We start from the raw sequence: 19,843 nt of genomic DNA on the forward strand, positions 1-19,843 counted from the left end.
AGCTCATTTCAGTGCTTGAGGGGAATCGTGTTAAGAATGTCACGTGTTGGCTTGATTATTCAGTAACAAAATAAAGGTACAGATCTGCGCTTCAGAAACAGAATCGTTGAACTTCGTGTTATACTAGTGTTTTGTAGAGTTAGGGGTTCTTTTTGTCTGAAACCATCCGTAGGCCAACAAATGCAAATGAGAGCTCGTGGTCACCTTGGTTGTGCGTTTTATCAGACGATCTTATGAACAAGGAAAGAATTTTCAAAAAAACTTAAAGCTTTATTCCTATAAAATCCATAGCTTAAGCAGTTTATCCAGATGTTTTAGGATTATTTTTTTATAATTCCTGTTTCTTACGGATTATTTCATAGGAGACAGTGAAAACAGTTGATGGGGATTTCTCTTTCACGTTTCAGTCTGCCCTGTTGCATCTGAAGGATGCACGGAGCCCATCGTCTAACACTTGCTTAGAATTGCCTTGCTTAGAAAATCACAGAGAGAAATATTCCAGTAGTAGAGTAGAAATGCTCAGGAGCAGTTGCCAAAGAGTAAAATATGTTTTCCACACGTGTATTGGAAAGTATTGTATTCAGGGCACCAGTTCAAGGAGCGTCTGGATGATGCTCTTAATCATAGGGTTTAGTTTTAGGAAGTCCTGTGAGGAACAGGGAGTTGGACTCAGTGGTCCTTATGGGTCCCTTCCAACTTGAGATATTCTGTGATTCTCTTTGGTCTTTTTTGGTCCTTCTTGTTAGTTTTGTTTTCTCTCACTCTCTGCGCTACTAAATGTTCTGTCATTTTAAAGCCCGAACAGTGTTCAGCCTTCTCAGCTGTACACCACAGCTGTATTGCCTCTGCTAATGGGAGGAGAAAGGCACCCCCCAAGTTCCCTTGGTGTCTGCACAGCTGGACCTGCTTTGCACAGGCGATGAAGTCTACTTGTGTTCAGTAACTCCACTTTTAAGCTTTTACTGCTTTCCTTGAAAGAGTGCACCCGGGAACCCCATTTTTGTGTGCCCTTCCTGAGTCTGGGATTCGGGGGAGATCTTGTTCGGGTTGCAGCAACCCAGTTCCCGATGTCCCCGTTCCTGGGGAAGCTGCGGCGTTCGCCTCTGTGCCTGGAGGAGGAGGGACGGCGGCTAAAAGGGAGCAACAGGGCCAGGCAAAGCTTGCAGTATAAAACACTGTCAGGATCAAATGGGGCTTAAAATAAGGTTGATCGCAATTATATGTGTACAAGGCCAATCTGTCACCGTGTTTATTTAATCAAGATCACATAGAGATTTTAATTAAAATACTGAGCTCATAACATCAGGCTGGTCGTCTGTAACTGACAAGCGTGTTTACTTACACAGGGCAAAAAATGGTCCTTATTTATGTGCTAGTTTTGCTAAATAATGGGTAACTTGTTTAGATCACTTTCGGTAATTTGGCACAGAGCGATATTAAAAAACTTGCTTCTTGTCCAGTTGGTGCCAGTAGGAAAGAGCCCATTATTTTCAGTGAGTGGGATTGAGCCTTGAGTAATTACTGTAAGGGCTGCTTGTCTTAGTTTCTTAAATTCGGAAAATGGGAGCAACAGTTTAAATTCCTAATTTTCTGATATTCTGCAGCACCTGTTTTTCAAATGATACTTAGAAAGGGGAAAATTGACAGAGGGAAGAAAGGGAAAACCACCATCACTTTTGGGGGGGGCTCTGTGTGTTTAGATTTGGCCTAAAATAGAGAGAGGAGACAGTAGTGCTGGGTGTCATCTTAACTTAAATCAGTTTGGCAATAATAGTTTCTAAACCTGCTAGACGAGACTTTCATGTCTGTTTATCGGGACAAAGTGCTCTATTAATTAAGCTCAGTCCTGTAAATCTCTTCTAACTTGCAATCAAATCCCAGAGTAACCTGGATCATGTTACTGTTGAAGTCTACAGCCCAGGAGAATGGAGTTTAATATTTCATTTGTCTTATGTTCAGCTGTGATGTGACTTGTAAGATGTCATTTTTTGCATTGGGAATAAAAATCACTAAGTCTATCTTTTAATTGTCTTGCACCAAGAAACAAGTAATAAACTGTTTGTGATTTATAATAATTTGATTTTTAATGATAAACGTATCTACGTGCATTTCATGAAAACAAATTTCTTGCAGAAATAACCTTACTAAGTCAAAACGTAATCAGCCTGACATTTTGTATCTGAAAAAGATTCTGGCAGGAGTTAATGGACCAATGCAAAATAAAAGCAGAAACAAACCTTCCACGAAAAACTTAGCTCGTGACACTAGTTTTTGTTCATGTTGGATACCTGCTACAATTACAATTCGGATGGCTTTTTTTTTTTTCAGAGGTACAGTGCACAACTACTGTCTCAAGGAGACAGCGTCGTTCATTGTAATTATTTAGCCAGAGGAAATGAAATTAAGTAACATTTCAGTTGATCGTTTTGCGTAATAATGGTTTCTGTGCATTTGTTTCTCTTCAGTGAGCAGATGGTAACCTGCAAGAATTCTCCAGAGGGGAAAAGTCCCATCTTCCTCCCATCACGTGGTGCTCAAACTCTTTTCCTCCACATTTCTGCGGGTCTTGGATTCTTCCAGCTCTCTGGGTTCTTTGAGGAATCACTTTTAAGAGGGGTTTAGAATAACTCCCACAGAACTCTAAAATTAATGTCATGCTGTAACATTTATAGGTTTCTTTTTCTGAGACAGAGATGTCCTTTTCGTCACCTTATTTTCACAAGAGAATAGAGTTTGTGTCCTCTGGGCTGAGGGCAAATCCCGTTAGAGTGTGTCAGAGGGAAAGCTAGATGAGATTAAAGCAATTGCTCATAATCTTGCACAGTTCAGCTCAGGTTTTCAAAACCACAAGGCATATGCTCTTCATGCGGCTTCCAATATGCAAGCGTTATTTATACACTGATGGGGGGGAATAAAAATCAGGCAGGCAGCCAGAGCCCTGTAGATTTTTTTGTCGTTTTTATCACAGGGTGCTGCTGGGATGTCTTTTATTGGCTTGCTTTTCTTTTTATCGCAGAGGTGATATTCAGCGGCCGGGTTCCTGCCCCTCATGGTGCTTTTCAGAAAACTAAGCGCTCTTCAAGTCTCATGCAGACTTTGCCTGAGTACCTTTGCTCGTGAAGTTAAGGAAACTTTGCAGTCAAACATGACAGGAGGTGGTGATTCACTGATGCCTTAGAGCTTTTCCTCGTTCGGAGCTCCCAAGAGCCCCAGCTGGAGTCAGTTCCAGCAGCATCCTGACTACGGTTATCGGTGACCATGGGAAGTTCCCCAGTGTTTAAATTTCCTAGCATTTTTTAAGGCACACAGCCAGTGCTTTGATTAAAAAAAAAAAAAAAAGATCCTATTTTTAACCTTTATTTTGCTTGGTAAATTCACAAAATGAGCAAGTGATTTGAGTTTTCCACTCCTTGCTAATAGTGCCGTGTTAAGCATTAGACTTTGGCTGAACCACAGTACCGCGATCAATGATTGTGATGCTCTGCCACGTCGGGTCACGGGGCAGAGGAAGAGCTGTTGTACTGGACCCTTTTTAAACAGGGTATATGCTAAGTGCACTCCGTCGTCTTATTTAAGCCTTCTTTCCTCCCTCACCCTCCGAGATTATATTAACCCGCTATTGCTCATATGCTTAAAGGAGCAAATGAGTATAAACCTTCTGATCTTTGAAAGTGACTTGTGTGTTATATCTCAAACAAAAGTTATTTTGCAGTTTCTGTGTTTTTTGCAGGTGTTTCTGAATTAGTAACACTACCCCCAGTGTCAGGGGGCTGAATTATTAGCACAAATAAAAGAAGCCAAATTCTTTTCAGTAACCGGTTAAATTCTTACGAAAGATTTGGTAAATGACAGGAGAAACTGTGCCCGTGTCCCAAAGGATTTTGGGCCGCCTTGCTATACAGATACATAGTGGAAATGTGATCCTTTTGACAAAGTTGTCTCAGGCCTCTCATGATTTCTTTTTGTCTACAGAACCCCCAACTCCTATCGCCCCTCCGGAGCTGCTGGCTGTCGGAGCCACGTACCTGTGGATCAAACCCAACGCCAACTCCATCATTGGAGATGGGCCCATCATCTTGAAAGAGGTGGAATATCGGACGACCACTGGGAATTGGGCAGAAACGCACATTGTAGACTCTCCTAATTATAAACTGTGGCATTTGGATCCTGATGTGGAGTACGAGATCAGAGTGCTGCTCACTCGCCCTGGAGAAGGAGGCACGGGCCCCCCTGGACCGCCACTCACAACAAGAACGAAATGCGCAGGTAGGGTGGCTGCTGCTGCGTAATACGGCACGGGCAGTTTGCTTTGCTTGCTTACACGTTAACAAACGCTCCTCCACACAGCCTTACGGTAGATGTGCTTCGTCAGTGATCTGAAGTGGCATTATGAATTTTCATATATCCTAGAATACTTTAATTTTTATTCCATAGGCAAGTGTTCAACAGACTGTTGTTTTTATGCACGTAGTGTATTTGCCAAACTTTCTGCTACAGTGTATGGCTGCTTTCTGTTGAAACGAGCAAGCAGATGAGAGTTTTCCAACCAATTCTCCAGTAGGTAAATTGTTCTTAAGACTTGTCTGTTATAAAATTTTCACCCTGTAAGTGCATAACAAAATATATGTTGGTCTTGGGTAATGGTTCAGCATTGGTTATTAACAAATTGACAGTGCTGTCAATTTATGACTGCAGTGTAGGGAAGCAGTAAGCATTTAGTTTTTAAAACGCATTTTTGTATTCCATTTGATGAAACTGATTCTTCTCCTCACTTCTGACAAAGAAACCTGTTCAAACACTGTGCAGCATCTTCCCTTTGTCTTTCATATTAGAACAGATCAATTTTGATCCAGGGACAGGAAAAGTCTATCTTCTTTCTCACCTATATCGGCCTTTCCAGGGAAAACTGAGGGATCATGTTCCTCATGTTTCAGATATATTGGCTATTCATCCTGTTTTCATACATTAATCATTAGCCATTAAGGGAAATCAAGCTCTGTGCCTTGCAAGGGGATGAACAAAGCAGTTTTCTACCTAGCAGTGTTTTTCCACGACACAACTGTCTTCTCAAGGTCTGCATTTTTGCAATTTTTGCAAGGTCCTTACTGTGCTATGTACAAAGGACAGAGACTAAAAGCCTGCTCTCCTTTTTCTGCAACCGTCCTTCCCTCCCCACAAATTAGAGGTTTACAGCAAGCGTATTTAAGTAATGGAGAGCTTATCCAAAAGCATTCTGGTTCCAGTTGCTCTTTCTGATCAAATAACAAGTCTGAAGCGTGAAGAATGCCTCCAGAACAGCCAAATGCCAACCTGGGACGGGATTAAGCAGTACAATGTATAGCATTCCTCACCCGCTGTCACACCACGAGCATCCCCAGCAGCATGGTTAATGGTTGGACTTGATGATCTTAAAGGTCCCTTCCAACCTCAGCAATTCTATGATTCTATCCTCTTCCTCTACCGAGAGCCGCAGCCTGACAGGCTGAGTGCGTTGTGGGCTGGGGGAGCACGTCCTTACTGCCTTTCCCGCGTTCCACAGGTTATAAAGCAGTGAACGTTTAGTGTCTCTTTGAGAAGACTTGTTTAAAAAAAAAATAAATAAATCTGAGCATGAGGATCTGGCCACAGAGGTGTTTGCTGTATTTGGCACCTGTCCACTGGTAGAAGACAGATGTTTGGAGGCTTTTCTGCAGCTGGAAGCATGAAGTGAGAAGCATGAAGTATCATGGATGATGGCCTTGGCCTCTTTGGAAAATTGGCATGTGCTCTGCTACTCATCTTTTGGCTGTCTCGTCCTTCACTAGTGTGGTCAAATTCTCTAACTCTCAGCAGAAATACCTTCAGGCCGGGCCCGGGACTGTGCGTTTGCATCCGGAAAAATGACGTGCTGAGATTTGGTGTGTAGCTCACGCACTGTGACTTTGCAGGCACACTCCCTGCAGCAGCCAAACTCACAAACTTCTCTGTGTTACTTGCAAAGAATGCTTGCTTTAGCTTAATTCAGGGGTAAAAAAGAAAAAAAAAAAAAAAAAAAGATGTTAAAGATGTTGGCTTTGTGCTTAATGATGTCTTGTACTGGATCCCAAATTGCTGAGTTTCCTTGCTCAGCATAGGTATCGACTGACATCATGAAGGATGACGTAGATAATTTGTTCAAATTGGCTAAGCTGTGCCACTCACTATTTTCCATCCTAATTTACTAATGAAAATCTAACTGGAGAAAGCCGTTCTGTTAATGTTAGTTGTCATACAGAGCTTGTTGAGATTAATGGTGGTGGCATTTATGTTTTGTTTAGGGCATTGGGTGGGAGAAATTGTAATGATCTTGATCTAAGCACAGTCTCGAAGGAGGGGAGAGACTTATCCAATATCTAAAGATGTACAACTTCCACAAAATGCCAACTGAAATGATAGGCAAGAAAATGCAACTCATTATTCCAATTTCCATATGTCATGGAACTCCTTCAAAATACCCTATTTTGAGGATAATTATACAAAACTTCCACGGTAAAGTTTTTCCAAAATGTGCTGAACCAAGAAAACAGCACTACTTACTTGATTTTTCGTATAGCACCTAATGAATGACATCAATGAAAACAGAGGGGGTTTTGAGTGATGCTGCTTTTTTTAAGTGTTTATTTTGGTTCTTTTCTTTGTTACTGCTTTTTCTTAGCAAGAGGGAAGTACCAAACTCCTACACATTTGTATGCAATCAGTAGATGACTGGAGTAGTCCTGCTTTACTGGGCTGTTTAATGTTGGTACTGTGTTAATTAGGCCCACTAATAAAGATAACAGAATTAACTGCAGAATAATAGTGAAGAGTATCACCTATACTGGAGAAGTAGTATTTACTTACTTAAATTGCAAGAAGTCGGCGTAACCAGAAACAGAAGGTGTCTGCAACCTTCCAACAGCGAGAAGTCGATGTCCCTTTTACTAAATGATCTCCTTAGTGTCTTTTTGTGTAGGTGACCGATACTCGTGTGCTAGGGGGTCTTGAGTAACTACTGGCATAGCCTTCAATTTAGGCACACCTTGCAATGAAATTCTTCGTTTTTTTTTTTTTTTTCATTTTGCAATTAGAGCAGGATTTGGGAAGGACCGTGCTTTTCTTCCACTTCAAGTCAAGCGACAGAAGCTCATCTACAAAGTTGCAGTTGTGTGCCCCGAGTGCCTTGCCTCAGAGCAAAAGCACGACCAGAACGGCTCAGCACGAGCTTAGAAAGTCATTATACCATGATGGGACTCTTCTCCAGATCATTCATGATTTTCAGATTTCTGATCAGAATGAATGGGAGTAGTTTTACATGGGCTTTTAAAAAGTTTTTCATTATATAGAACCCAGAAAAACTAATTATGGAAGGTCTTGCTCTAAATGAGCACAAAGAAGTTTTATTAAACTGGATAATATCTTATCAAAATTTCTATAAACAGCATGTGCCCAGGCATCCCTTATCCCACTGGCGATATTTTTGGGTTTCTACGGGACAGCGTTGCAAGACTTCATTTATATTTGATCTTTAGAAATGATACTGGAAATTAAGTCTCAGCTTGCCTCCTGCCAGGAGAAGCCAACTGCCAGCAAATACGGCAAACTGTAACCTGCCTTTGTAAACGAGTCATTTGTTTGTTGTTGTGGGGGGTTTAGGGGGGGGGGAGTTTCTTCTTTTTCATAGACTGTGATAGGTTGTGACTTGGGGCAGGAGAAGATGAAATGACCTTGAGGCATAAAGCAGTACACTGTCAGTCAGAGGGAAGAGTTGCTCAGCAGGGAGGTGGGAAAAGGGGAAGATTGCTTAAGGTTAAGACCCGACACGGGGTTGAGGGGGTGGTTAAAGGAAAGGAAGGTGTAAAATATTAGGTTTTACCCCCAAAATAACAGGTTGGGGACGATAACGGGGATAAGAACAGTATGTTTGAACAGAGTCCCAGTAGTGCCTAGTAGTTCGGCACTGGTCTTTTTGAGTGTGGTGTTTTTCTTAGCCATCCTCAGTAGTTAAACAGAGGTCTTTAAAATCTTTGTTTCATGGCCTTCATTCAAAAGAGTGTGCTTTGGAAAGCTGCGATTTGGGAAGCTTGGGGCTTGTTTTCTTCTCTGTGCTTATTCATTATTCCCCTGCTTAATTTTTCTTTCTCCAGTTGTCACAGAAAGGGAGAATAAGAGAAAAGTCCTTTTTTTCCTCTGGTGGACAGGAAAGAGAAGGGAAGACCTTGCAAATGAGGTCCTCATTGTCGGGGGAATCTCATCTGAAAAGGGTTTGTCTTCTAGTGGGATGAACTTGCGTGAAAAGCAATGCCAAAGAGTAACAATTGAATGAATACTAATAAAGGGACAGAAATAAGACTTTCTTTAAATAATAATATTTAGACCCGGTTAAAATACTATGTGGAAGAGCCATCTTGACCGTGAGCTTCTCTGCCTTTTTTGGATGATGACAACAGGTGACTCATAAGATGGGGAGGGTTTTGTGACCCTGAGGCCTGGAAGCAGGAGACCTTCCAGTCTGACAGGATTGTCGCTTGGAAAGGAACGGGAGGGAAGAAGGTCCTGAGAAACCCTCTAATCCCTCTCCCACTCCCCCAAAAAAGGTGTGGCAATGATTCTTCATAGAAAAGCTTATGACGTTAGGAGGTTTGTCCTCATAAGTAGAAATTCACGTGGATCGCATGCAACCTGTCTCTTAAGGTGCTGTTTCAGCGGGAGGGAGGTGATCTTAGTTCCTGGAGAAAGGAGCGGTTCTCAAGATCAATACCCAATTTTGTTCTTGGCCTAGGGAAATAAAAAGTTAGTCTTGAACGATGTGGCTGAATTCAATACTCTCTTTAAAAATAGCCAGGGTAAAGTACTGATATAAATGCAAACAATCTGTACGTTTAGAGTTTGATATGGTATTGCAAAGTAGTTGGAAAATCTTTTCCTTTAGTTAAAATTAAAAGTTAAAATTAAAAGGTACTTTGTTGCCATGAAATCTTGAGAAGTTTAGAAGTAGTAAACAGCTTTTGCTTTTTTTTTTTGTCCTTTTAAGACTACATTTTCATATTTTATAGCAACATTTTTGTCTGTTGCTGTTACAAATGTTAGAAAGAGGACGTAGTTGGGTGCTGTCATGAAATGCACAAGCTGAGCAACCAGGAGGTTACTTTGTGTGCTGAATTAGCCTCAGTTTTTACAACAGGTTAAAAAATAATTCTTTCTGGTTTAGTTTTAAGATGATAGCTCCCGTTAAATAGGAAACATTCACATGTTAGTGTTGAAAAATAAGGTTCAGGGTTGCTATACTGCTGCCTTCATTTTTTTCCAAGCTTAAAAAAAAAAATAAAGAAAGAAAAAGAACCTGGTATATGAGTCAAAGCACTACACAAATGGCATATCAAGTGAATTGAGAGAGAGTTCTGTACAACTGATGTGTAGGTATTATTAGAATCACTGTTTCACAGACTAATTTAACTTGGAGCCTTGTCTAAGCCTTGTCCTGCAACATCCATTCATTTCCCTATTAATATTAGTTAAATTTTAAGTCTGAGCTCCTCAGTCTTCTACAACTTTCAGTGTAGACAGCTGGGAAAATAGATGCTTTTTCAGCAGGATTGCCTATTTTTGAAAAAGACTTCCTGTAGGATGTTAGCAGGGAAGGAAAACCTTACCTGGGCTGCTTGTTTTCGGTACTGGTAAATGCTGCGAGTGACGTCCTTTTCCCGGCGATGATAAGACAGCCTTCCACAGCGCACGTTCTGCTGGTGGTCTGTTTTGCTTTCTTGCTAAATTCCCTGACACAAAGGCTTGTGTAGCACAACGAAATGCAGTTGTTCTTCCCTTGATAGCGCCTATTCCCAAGGGCGGCGGAGCGCTGCAGGGGAGCTGTTGAGAATGGCACGATCTCACCTCTGAGTTTTGGTACGCGGATCCCGCAAAGCCTGTGGGACCCGTACCCGTATTAGGGACTTTGCTTAGTTTGATGATTGAAACTCTGTTTTCATTCCGCCTCAATAGCCTTTGGCATGTCAGCTGGAGAGAGAAGAGTAGAGTTACAAAAATATACTCCTCCTTTTTGATCCTTGATCCCAAATTTGTGCTTGGAAACGGCCTGGCAGCGTTGTTGAAAGATAGGGGCTTCGTCTGTATCGCATCCTAACAGCTTAAGGCCCTTTGCACGCAAGATGATGATTTCCCCTGCCCAGTTAATTAAGTCGAGAACAAATGTATCTTGATTTCTCCTTTGTACTTTCCTCCTCCTCTTCACTTCTTAATTTTTGGGGGGAGTAGAAAGGCAGCATCTACCCTTTAAATAACAGCTGAAAGAAAAGGTGAAGTATTTCTTGATCAGCACGTTTTGTGGCTATGAGCATCTCAGAGCGGTACACTTTTCTTGTCTCTCATTGTCAGGTTTCCACTTCTGTTTAGCCCGTAATGTGTACCTTTAGACCTCTCGGACAATACAGACAATGCTTCAATTGAAACTACAGAGCTCTGGAGGAAGCAAAGTGTATTTCTGATTTCTCTTCGAGTTGCAGAGGTGCAGTTGGTTGCCTGTGTTAGGGGTGTTCCGGGAGAAAGGTATCTCTTTGAGGAACTATCACTATCAAGTTATGGATATATTGGCTGTGGAAATGTGGCAAAAATGGGAAGATAACCTTTCAAAGAATAGAGAGGATGGATTAGATCTATGAATTGGTTACTTGGAAAGACTTGAAAAAAGGTGACATCTGGGATATAGCAACAATGATGACCTATATGGAACAGAAGGAATTTGGGAGGAGAAAGGGAGGTAATTAAATGATGAAGAGAGGAAACAGGGTGTTTTGTTTCACTTTGGGTGACTGAAGGGAATACAGGACTCCTGAAACGCCAGATGGTTGGAGCTGACAAGCTACTTGGTTTGGTGTGAGGCCACGGTCCCTCCAAAGTTCAGGCACTAAATTCAGTGTGTCGGAAGGCAGCAATGTGCAGCGGGGAGGCTGAGATTTACTGCTGGAGCACATCAGTGTGCCATAAATCTGATATTTGTTTCTAGCAGTGACCAATGCCTGAAAATTCCCCGAGTCTTGCAAACCGTGTCTCCTATTGCCTTTAACCATGGTACATATGGTGTATTTTCTTTATCCTGATCCCTGCAGAAGATCGGCTTTTTGTCCCGAGGCATATGGATTGATTGCCCTTATCTTAGGCTGCATAAATACAGTTATGAATATAAAGGCAGTCATAATAGTGCTTTGGTCTGGATTTTTTTCCAGAGGGATTTTGCTCGTGATGGATTTAAATTCTAGGGATTTATTTTTTTTATCTGCAAAGGCAGTTTGTTATCCAGAAATGTTTTTTATTTTTATTTATTAGGATGAAGCCTAGTTATTCATTTCCACATCACACTGTTTCTGCTTGGTGGTGGTGCTGTTTGATTTAATGGCTTTCTATAATGTGGTTTGAATATAGCATTATTTTCTGAGTGGGCAGGCTGGTCAGTAAGATGACAACTTTCATAAAGGCCTTAGGCTTTCGTGCCATGAAGAATAGTTCTCGTGAATGATGGGACCTCCAAACTTCTCCCAAAAGAATTGAACCCGCCTAGCACTTATTTTTGCATCAGCTGAATTTAGGACACTGGGTTTTTTATATTTGTTGACTTCTGACTTCTGTCCAGGTTTCATCTCGAATAGCCTGAGTATTCCTAATTTGAAGAGGGGAAAAATGGAGAGAGAGAGAGAGAGAGAGAGATATGAAAACAAAACACCCTCAAAGCAGCAACAACAAAAAAGCCCATTTTGTTTTGCTGAACCGAAAGAAATCCCTGAGCGCTGGTTGACTTAGTGGCCCTGTAGATTTGAGGCAGCTAAACATCTGGGGTGAAAATGGTTTGGAATGAAATTTGAAGTGAATACAAACCCGTTTGATTTTTCTCTTCTTGCAGTTTTTCCAGGCTGTATTTCCACTTGAAATACGCTGGGCGCAGGTGAAGGCTACGCACAAGAAGGTCACTGACAGGAGAGTCAGGTCCACGTTAATGGTTTCAGCTCTTCTAGACTGGAGCCTGGACACAGGTGGTGCACAGGGAACCTAAACCAAAATTACGTCAGCTTCTGCGTTACCAAGCCACCCCGGGTTAATGAGGGAACCGAGTTCTCATCTTCGCGTACAACACAATGTTGTTTGAATTTCCTTGTACGCATTTGGATAATTGTGCGATTCCTCTTTTTCAGCTCAGTGAAAGGGGCTGCGGAGGGAGGGCAGCGAAATAAGCAGACATTTGATGTGTTAATAACTTCTTTCCTCTTTGCTTATGCAGCTTCATTTCAGCATCCTCAATTTAAGGGGTGGTGCTAAAAATGTGACTTTGCAGGTCTGTATCCTTAGCTTGTGCAAAACTGGCACTGCTTTACCAAAGTCAGCATTTTACACCCGTTGAAAATCTGACCCACAATTTGCAAAAATGGGCCAGGCATTTTTTCTTGATTGTCACTCGGTCCCCTGCTAAAAGCAATTTATTTAAATTGCATGGTGTCTTTTAGTCTTCCGTTAAGTGGCATCTTTCATAAAATTTCATCCCTTATTACCATATTATTACTGCTTCTGTTGGTTTTTGGAGGGTGCGATGAGATGATCGTTTCCAGATGTCGCTTTATACGAGTGTGAAAAGCCCAGTTAGTGGGAGGAAACTGGAAAGGATAATGCTATGTGTGTATTCTTGCAGTGCATGTGTTAAGCATTGAACTTCCACTGAGGAGCGGCCGAAGGGAGGTGCCTGTTTCCCTTCTCTGTGTAATATATGCCATAACTCATCCTGGGAGTGAAATGACAGACCCAGTCTTGCAAAGCCTTTATTAAGCTCTATGGATGTGCGTAGTCATGATCCTATCTTTGTCCTGGGACAAACACTGCTCGCTGCTTCCTGCTTATGTTTCTCTTTCTGCTTTTCCGAAGACAGCTGAAACATCAACGCCTTTCGTTTTTAAATGTATTTTTAATGTACACGAGTCTGCATTAAAAAGCACTCAAATAATAAGAGACGTTTATCTAGAGTATCTACACCGAAAGGGTCCAATTTTAAGCGTTTCAAAGAATAAAACGCACATTAATTGGCTTTATTGGAAGCCCGACCATATAATACAAAAGCAAGGCAGGGGCCAAAGGGATGAGCGTGCTACATTTTTAACCTCAAGTTAATGCTTTTTTAACCCTGAGATATTTGTAAGACATTTAGCAACACTTTTGTTCCTTACATGTTTAGTTGTTTTACATTTTGTCATAAATATTTTACCCTTTATTTTTCCCCAGTGAACTCTGAAATATTGAGATGAACATGACGACTTGTTTAACACTTGCCAACTTACCCAGATGAGCAAGGGTGTTGCACAGCTTGGGGGGGAGGAGGAGGAGGAGGAGGAGGAGGAGGAGAAAACAAACCAAAGAAACCCCAACCAACTGAAAAAAAAAAAGGCAGCATGTGGATTTCTTAAATACTGTTGCGGAACCAGCAGATGGAGTATGGGAGCACAAAACCTTTTTCGTAATGGTGTGTGTGTCTGTCTGCACAAGTACGTTGCATTTTCAAATTGGTTGAGCTTGAAAATGGAATTTTATTTTATTTTTTTAACCAGCTGTTGCGTCCATGGACGTTTCTGTGACCCGTTATGTTACAGCATCTGATTGTGACAAAACCAAGAGTGAAGCAGAGATCCCACTCCCCCCTGGGGGGATGCAGGGACCCCTTTCTATCTGGTTCCCGTTACACAGGTGGAGAAGCAAAGACCCTCAGTCTCCCCAGGCTTTGGATTGTGATGCAGCTGGTTGCCCTGGCCGTGGGACTGGGTAGGGGTTGCATTTGCATTATTTGTTATTCCACTGAGTGCAGTGAGGGGGAAAAAAATAGGAAATGCTTTCAACTCCTTTTAACTTATTTTTGCTTTTTAGTTTTATAAGCTAAAAAGCTTGAAAGCTTTTTTTTTTTTTAAATTTTTAAGCTGGGCTTTTAAAAAATACAAAGCGGTAGAATATTTTATGACTTCAGAAATAGTATTCAAGTAGACCATAGCTGTGACCATATCAAAGTACTCAAATACTGCTGGAGAGGCATACAGGCCTGAGCATCAAAATCAGACTGACAGTTGTTATTGCAACGTATTTCACTCAAGATCTGCAAATCCTCATTTTAGCTGCCAATAATCCTTTAAATTTTTAAACTAAAATCTTGGTGCAGAGACCATTGGAAGGGGGTTTAAAGCGAGACCACAACTCTCAAGATAACAAAATCTGAAAGCTTTAACGTCACCGTTTCCTCCCTGTGGCACTTTGAAAGGTTTTCTAGAACTTGCTAGAGAATGAGAAGGAAGCAGGGGGGAAGTCGGTCTTCCTAAGCAGAGAGATCCAAACCTCTGGGAGTTGATTTGTCAATTAATGAAGTTTGACAAGAATCTTTGGTGAGCTTGAAAGATTAGATTATATATCAAGGAAGTCCGCCGCTTTGAAGATAAAGCCTGCAAGTGATAAATTTATTTTAGTAATGGTTGTAATAGGAAGATAAACTGTTGGCATTAAGTTGCCTTTTTTTAACAGAGGAGGGAGTGAGGCAGAGGAGTGGGATGTCAGATTTAAGAGAAGGAATACTGCACCAAAAGCCATCTTGTGTATCAACCACTGTATAAATACATATAAAATTATATACTCTATAAATACATATAAAAATATATGCATAAGACCCGTTCTTCCCAGTTGGTTTTCTTCTCCTCAGATGGATTATTTGTTAATATAGGAGTAAGTCTTCCCACCTGCTGTTCTATAGGTCACTTTGCTATAATGTTTATTTTTACGTTCATAACGCCTTCCTCTGTAAAAAGATCCACAGAGTTCTTTTTCCTGGGCAGAAAGAATCCCATTGCCACTGAAGAAACTGTGCCTGAAAGCAAGTCTACAAGTGCCATGGTTTTTTCTTTCATACAGAGTTCAAAGTGTGGTACACCAATTCAGACACAGCCGACACCCTCGCTGCATTATAGAGCCCAAATGTCTTCGCGTTGTTCTCAGATACACGCAAGGGATTAAAATACTGGTATAAAGTGTTCCATGATACATTCTATAATGTCTAGAAATCGCTATGTTGCGTCCTATAATTTCCTTTGTGGCGATGGGAAGGGTTTTGGGGTGATAAGTTTCTTGTAAACACAGATTCCCATCCCTCAAGACATACATTAAGGTCTTTTTCTTCCAAATCACTTGACAGTGCACTCGTACTCGTTTCAGTTTGCTCTGTGCAAACCCATCTTGCTTGATCCTGCTCGCCGTCCTGCTCTTCGAAAGGGCTCGGGAACCAGTGAGTTGAAGGATGAACTTTGCAATACCTGACAAAAAATCCACAGCGTGAAAATGAGTTTTGTGTGTACTGCTGGTGTTCCCGGTTATGTTCTGAAGCTGTTTTCGATAGTTGTTGCTTCCAGTTAGTGTTGTGCACGCGAACTCCAGATACGCACCTTCTGCCAGCCCGCCACTGTCTGTGAAAGGCTTAGGCAATTCATGGCTTTCCCCTGATCCAGCTGGCACGGCAGAGCAAATATTTACTTATTTGCACGCAGAAGCAAATATCTCAGCGTAAAAGAGTTGGAATCAAACTCTCTGCAAACAGGCGCTTCGTATAATATCGCTATATTATGCTGCAACCGATCAGGAATTGATATTGGATCTTCCAAGCCCCTCACGCTGCCGGCGGCGGGTCGGAGCCAGGCTCGCAGGTTAGCGTCGGTGCTCCTGGGTGGCCAGACTTGGTTCGTTAGCACATCACAGGATCACAGAACCACAGAATTTTCAGAGTTGGAAGGGACCTCTAGAGATCACCCAGCCCAACTCTCCTGCTAAAGCAGGATTGCCCAGAGCACATCACTCAGGACTGCATCCAGGTGGGGCTTGAAAATCCCCAGAGAAGGGGACTCCCCCCCTCCCTGGGCAGCCTGTGCCAGTGCTCTGTCACCCGCACCGTAAAGAAGTGTTTCTGTGTATTTGAACGGAACTTCCTGTGTTCTAACTTGTGCCCATAATGAGCATGAGTGATGGTTTGTCTATCCTCATTTGTCTCTGCGTGCGTCTCAATGTAAAAGATGCTCTTGCTTGTACCAAGAAGTAATCTCCAAGCCTGATCCGTGGCGGCCTGAGCTAAAAGTAGTATTATCTTGTTAAAGCGCTCTTCAGGCTGTAGAAATGTACCTGTGTGCTGAAAGCATAATCATTATCAGCTCGTTATTCCTGCCTCTTCCCTGTCGCAGGGGCGTCCCTTGGCAGTAAAATGCTGAGAGGTTTTAAAAGTAAGCGCTGTTTACGGATAGAGGGGAAGGCAGAGCATTGCCGGGGGTGCGGCTGTGTTAAACAAAGGTACCATCGTTAAAAGTGCAGTCTAAGAGTCCTAAAAGGAAAGAGTGGGGGGATATTTTTTACCCAACGCAAAAGACTCTACAAAATCTTTTGAAACAACATGCTATTTGCTGGGGTGTATGTTTTCTGTTCTGAATTGCCTCAGTGCTGTTGAGTTTCTTTGCTCAGGAAAAGAGATTTTTTTTTTTTTTTTTCGGTGAGAGCAATTTGCACTAAAACATGTGCACTTCATCAACTTAAATTTGTGCATTTCTTGTAATGATAATTAAAAATGAAGGCTCACATGTTACTTCTTGAACCGTAATACGACAGTAGCGATCAGATCCTTTGACCGCCTCCTCTCATTTGCAACTCGCAGAATCGTTCGTCCTTCGTCTTATTTATTCAGCTTGGTGGGGTGGAGTGTCTGCCGTGAAGAAATCTGTAGGACACCTCGCACCGTAGATCCTTTTTTATTTTTACCTTCTGTTTCTTATGCTTGGTGTCTAAATGTTCATCATCCACAGCTGTATTTTCTAGCATTTGTTCCATTTAGAAGCTGATTGTAGAGCCTTAACGCCAGCAATGAGATGCCATACTTTTCCAAAATGATGGGAGTTCAGGGAAAGTAGGAGGAGTTGTAGAAACTCAGAATATACCTGAATCTCAATTTTAGGTGACGCAGATGACAATATAATGAATTAATATTAAAATCTGCCTGTGGTCTGGGAAATGTACTGTTTGTCTAGCAGAAATAACTGAAGGCTATTTGACCTGCTATCTGCCTGGCCATGCTGGGCGTCTGCGTACGTGCAAAAGATTGAATTTTCTGCTCAAAAGTCTTTTTGCCGTGAGGGTCAGCACTGGGTGAGGTTGGTGGGAAAGGGATGGGTCTTCATTTAAATATCCTCCGGAGTACTTAAGCTTCAGAAACAGCAATATTCTAAAGAATGGGCAGTGAGTTTTGGGTTTTTTTTGCAAATAAACTTCCCTCCTTCATAGTATGAAAAAGGACCTTGCAAATAATTCCGCGTTTCTTTGTCTGTCATTGCTGCGGTGTGTCTGTGATTACCTAATTTCAGATCTGGCGGTGCTAGTCTCTACAGAAGTACTTACGAAATCACAGTTTAAATTACTGAAATAGAAGGGATTATGAGGCGCTGTGCTTTTCATCTTACGGAAATGTTACATTTTTTTTTCTTGTGTGAGTATTGGGAGGAATAATGTCAGAGCAGCGTGATGCTATACAGCCCATTGGGAAGGAGGCACCAGAGGTTTCCGCGGTTGCATCTGAGATTTAGAATTGCGTATTAGCGTTTCAAGCCGAAGAACCAGCCCTGCTCGTGCCCTGCTCCGGGGCAGGGGGGGTCTAGCAGCCGTGGGGAAGGTGTTCTGTGTTACTACTGCACAGAAATAGGAATGTGGCCCAATGTGACCTGATGCTAATTGCTCCCCTGCCCTCAACAGTCTGGTGTTTAGAGTGTGTGATTTCTGAGTGCGCTCCGCTGGGGCAACTCTGGGTTCACAGCGTTTGGGTTGGGAATGGTCCATCATTCAAAATGCATATGACAGGGTTTTATAAATGAAATTGCGTCTGATTGCTGCTGTAAAGAGCACAAAGATTTAGACATCCGTATGCATTTTTTTGCTCCCCGGTCTCTGTCTCGTTCTTAAACAGGTTTTGTATGTGGGGCTGTTTCAGCTAACTCAGCTCTTCCCTTCAAATGATGTTTTCTCTCGCTGTCTCCGACTTCTGAAATCAGGGTCCAATTTTCCTCCTACATGACTAAAATCTATAACCTTCAGTTCCTGTAAAACAGCTTTTCCACAGTCGGTGATGTGTTTCTCTCTCGCTGTAGCACCTGTCCTCTGCTGACTGTCCCACTCGGCACAATCAGTGTTAGCCGTTTGACCACTTTCAGTGGGATTGCTCGGACCTTTTCAGTTGTCAGCAAATCTTAACAGTTACTCTTTTAACCCAGACGTGCCTACCGAGACACACACATTTGTCTGCTGACCACGTATTTCCCATTGCAGGTAAGCAACTCTAAAACCAGGTTATCCTCTAGAGGGTTGGGGGGGGGGAAGCAGGGAGAGATTAAATTGCTGCTTGAGTTACAGACTTCATGAATGTCATGCAGAAGTCTCCTGTATTCACCACAGGAGGACAAAACCTGCTCACTATGCACGCGATTTGCACAGGAGTCATGAAATGGCATTGCCTCTGATCGTGTACTTGAATGTGTTGACAGATAGTAATGCTTTTAAACTCAACTACCTTGAAGATTTTATGAAATAAATCCTACCTTAGGTTGTCCCCTGGGTTAAGGACCAGGGTACTGCTGGTATATCACCTTCAGCGTTTTCTTTAAATTTGTCTTCCTGAAAGGAGTCAGGCTGAAATAGCAAATTGTAGCCTGCAGCACTCCATCTGTTCCCTCCCGAGAGCACGAGGACGGCGTGAGATGCTCTGGGCACCCTTCGCACCACTGCAGGTTGCCTTGTTGTGTATTTGGAGCACAGAAATAACAATAACGTGGTCATATTCTGGGCAGCAAAGCTGAGCGATTCCCAGATTGCGTTGACAGGTCTATCCTTAAAAATCCTTTCTGCTTTGCTTTTGTGAAGTGTTACGGGACTGTTGGTCCAAAGAGCTCAAAAATCCTGAGTCAGAAACCAACTATCTCTTTCCCACTCCCTATGTAGTAGACCCTCACTAAATTTGGTCTGGTTTTTATTTGGTTTTGAACCTTCCTTTTGCTTATTCTTTCATGAGTATGTGGCAGTCACAAGTCACTCGTTCTCCATGCAAAACTGCAGGCATTGACCCGCTGCTTCCTCGCTGCCGTCTGTGTTCCTTCTCTCTGCTGCGTCCCTCCACCTCCAGATGGAAAACCTTTTCATAGTGGCAAAACGGACAGTTTTCCTTGTGATGACCTTGCAGAGGAAAATGGGAGGTTCGTTTTAGTTGAGTGGTGGGTGGATGTTTGGTCCTTTCAATAAGGAGGGTAAGGTAGGGGACGGGTGGTTGAAAGAACTTTTTTGCATCTGCTCCCCATTTGCCTTCGTGTCCAGCCCCAAGAGGGTCATCAGATGGTGGGATGTGGAGCCGGAGCTTTGTGCTTGGCTCACAACCTGGCTGGAAGAGCTGTTCTCCAGCCTCAAAAGGCTGCTGAGAAAGCAGAGTCCCTCGCTACCTACAGTTACTCATTTTGCTGTACTGAAGGGGAGACGGCAGAAGATGGGGTGTCTGTGTCAGAGATCCCCAAAGATCACCAGGGACATCTTCGCTGCCGCTGGAAATATGCGGCGCTGTGGCCTCTGCTGGTCACAATTAGCTCAAAAAACTCCTTTGGGCTTTCTGAGCTTGTTACGAAGGTACCTGCCAAATTGTATAGCTTGCAATAATTTTAACTTTACTTACACTAAAATACTCTCCCGGACTATCCAGGGAGCCTTGTTCTGTGCGGTGTGTAGTCTGCTTGAAGAGCAGCATGGGAGCCCCAGGAACTGT

The 19,843-nt window shown here is 42.4% G+C and overlaps 1 protein-coding gene across 1 annotated transcript in view; it reads left to right on the forward strand.

Annotated features, from left to right (window-relative positions):
* PTPRT (protein tyrosine phosphatase receptor type T) overlaps positions 1-19,843 on the forward strand; it is a gene marked incomplete at both ends in the record, with an annotated part of 470,881 nt that overhangs the window by 241,324 nt on the left and 209,714 nt on the right. Inside the window, one exon of the mRNA XM_082491049.1 lies at positions 3,973-4,266. Coding sequence (XP_082347175.1) covers positions 3,973-4,266 — 294 coding nt within the window. The remainder of the gene's footprint in view (positions 1-3,972; positions 4,267-19,843) is intronic.

Source organism: Vanellus vanellus (genome assembly GCF_965231255.1).
Source record: "Vanellus vanellus genome assembly, chromosome: 15".
Taxonomy (NCBI): Eukaryota; Metazoa; Chordata; class Aves; order Charadriiformes; family Charadriidae; genus Vanellus; species Vanellus vanellus.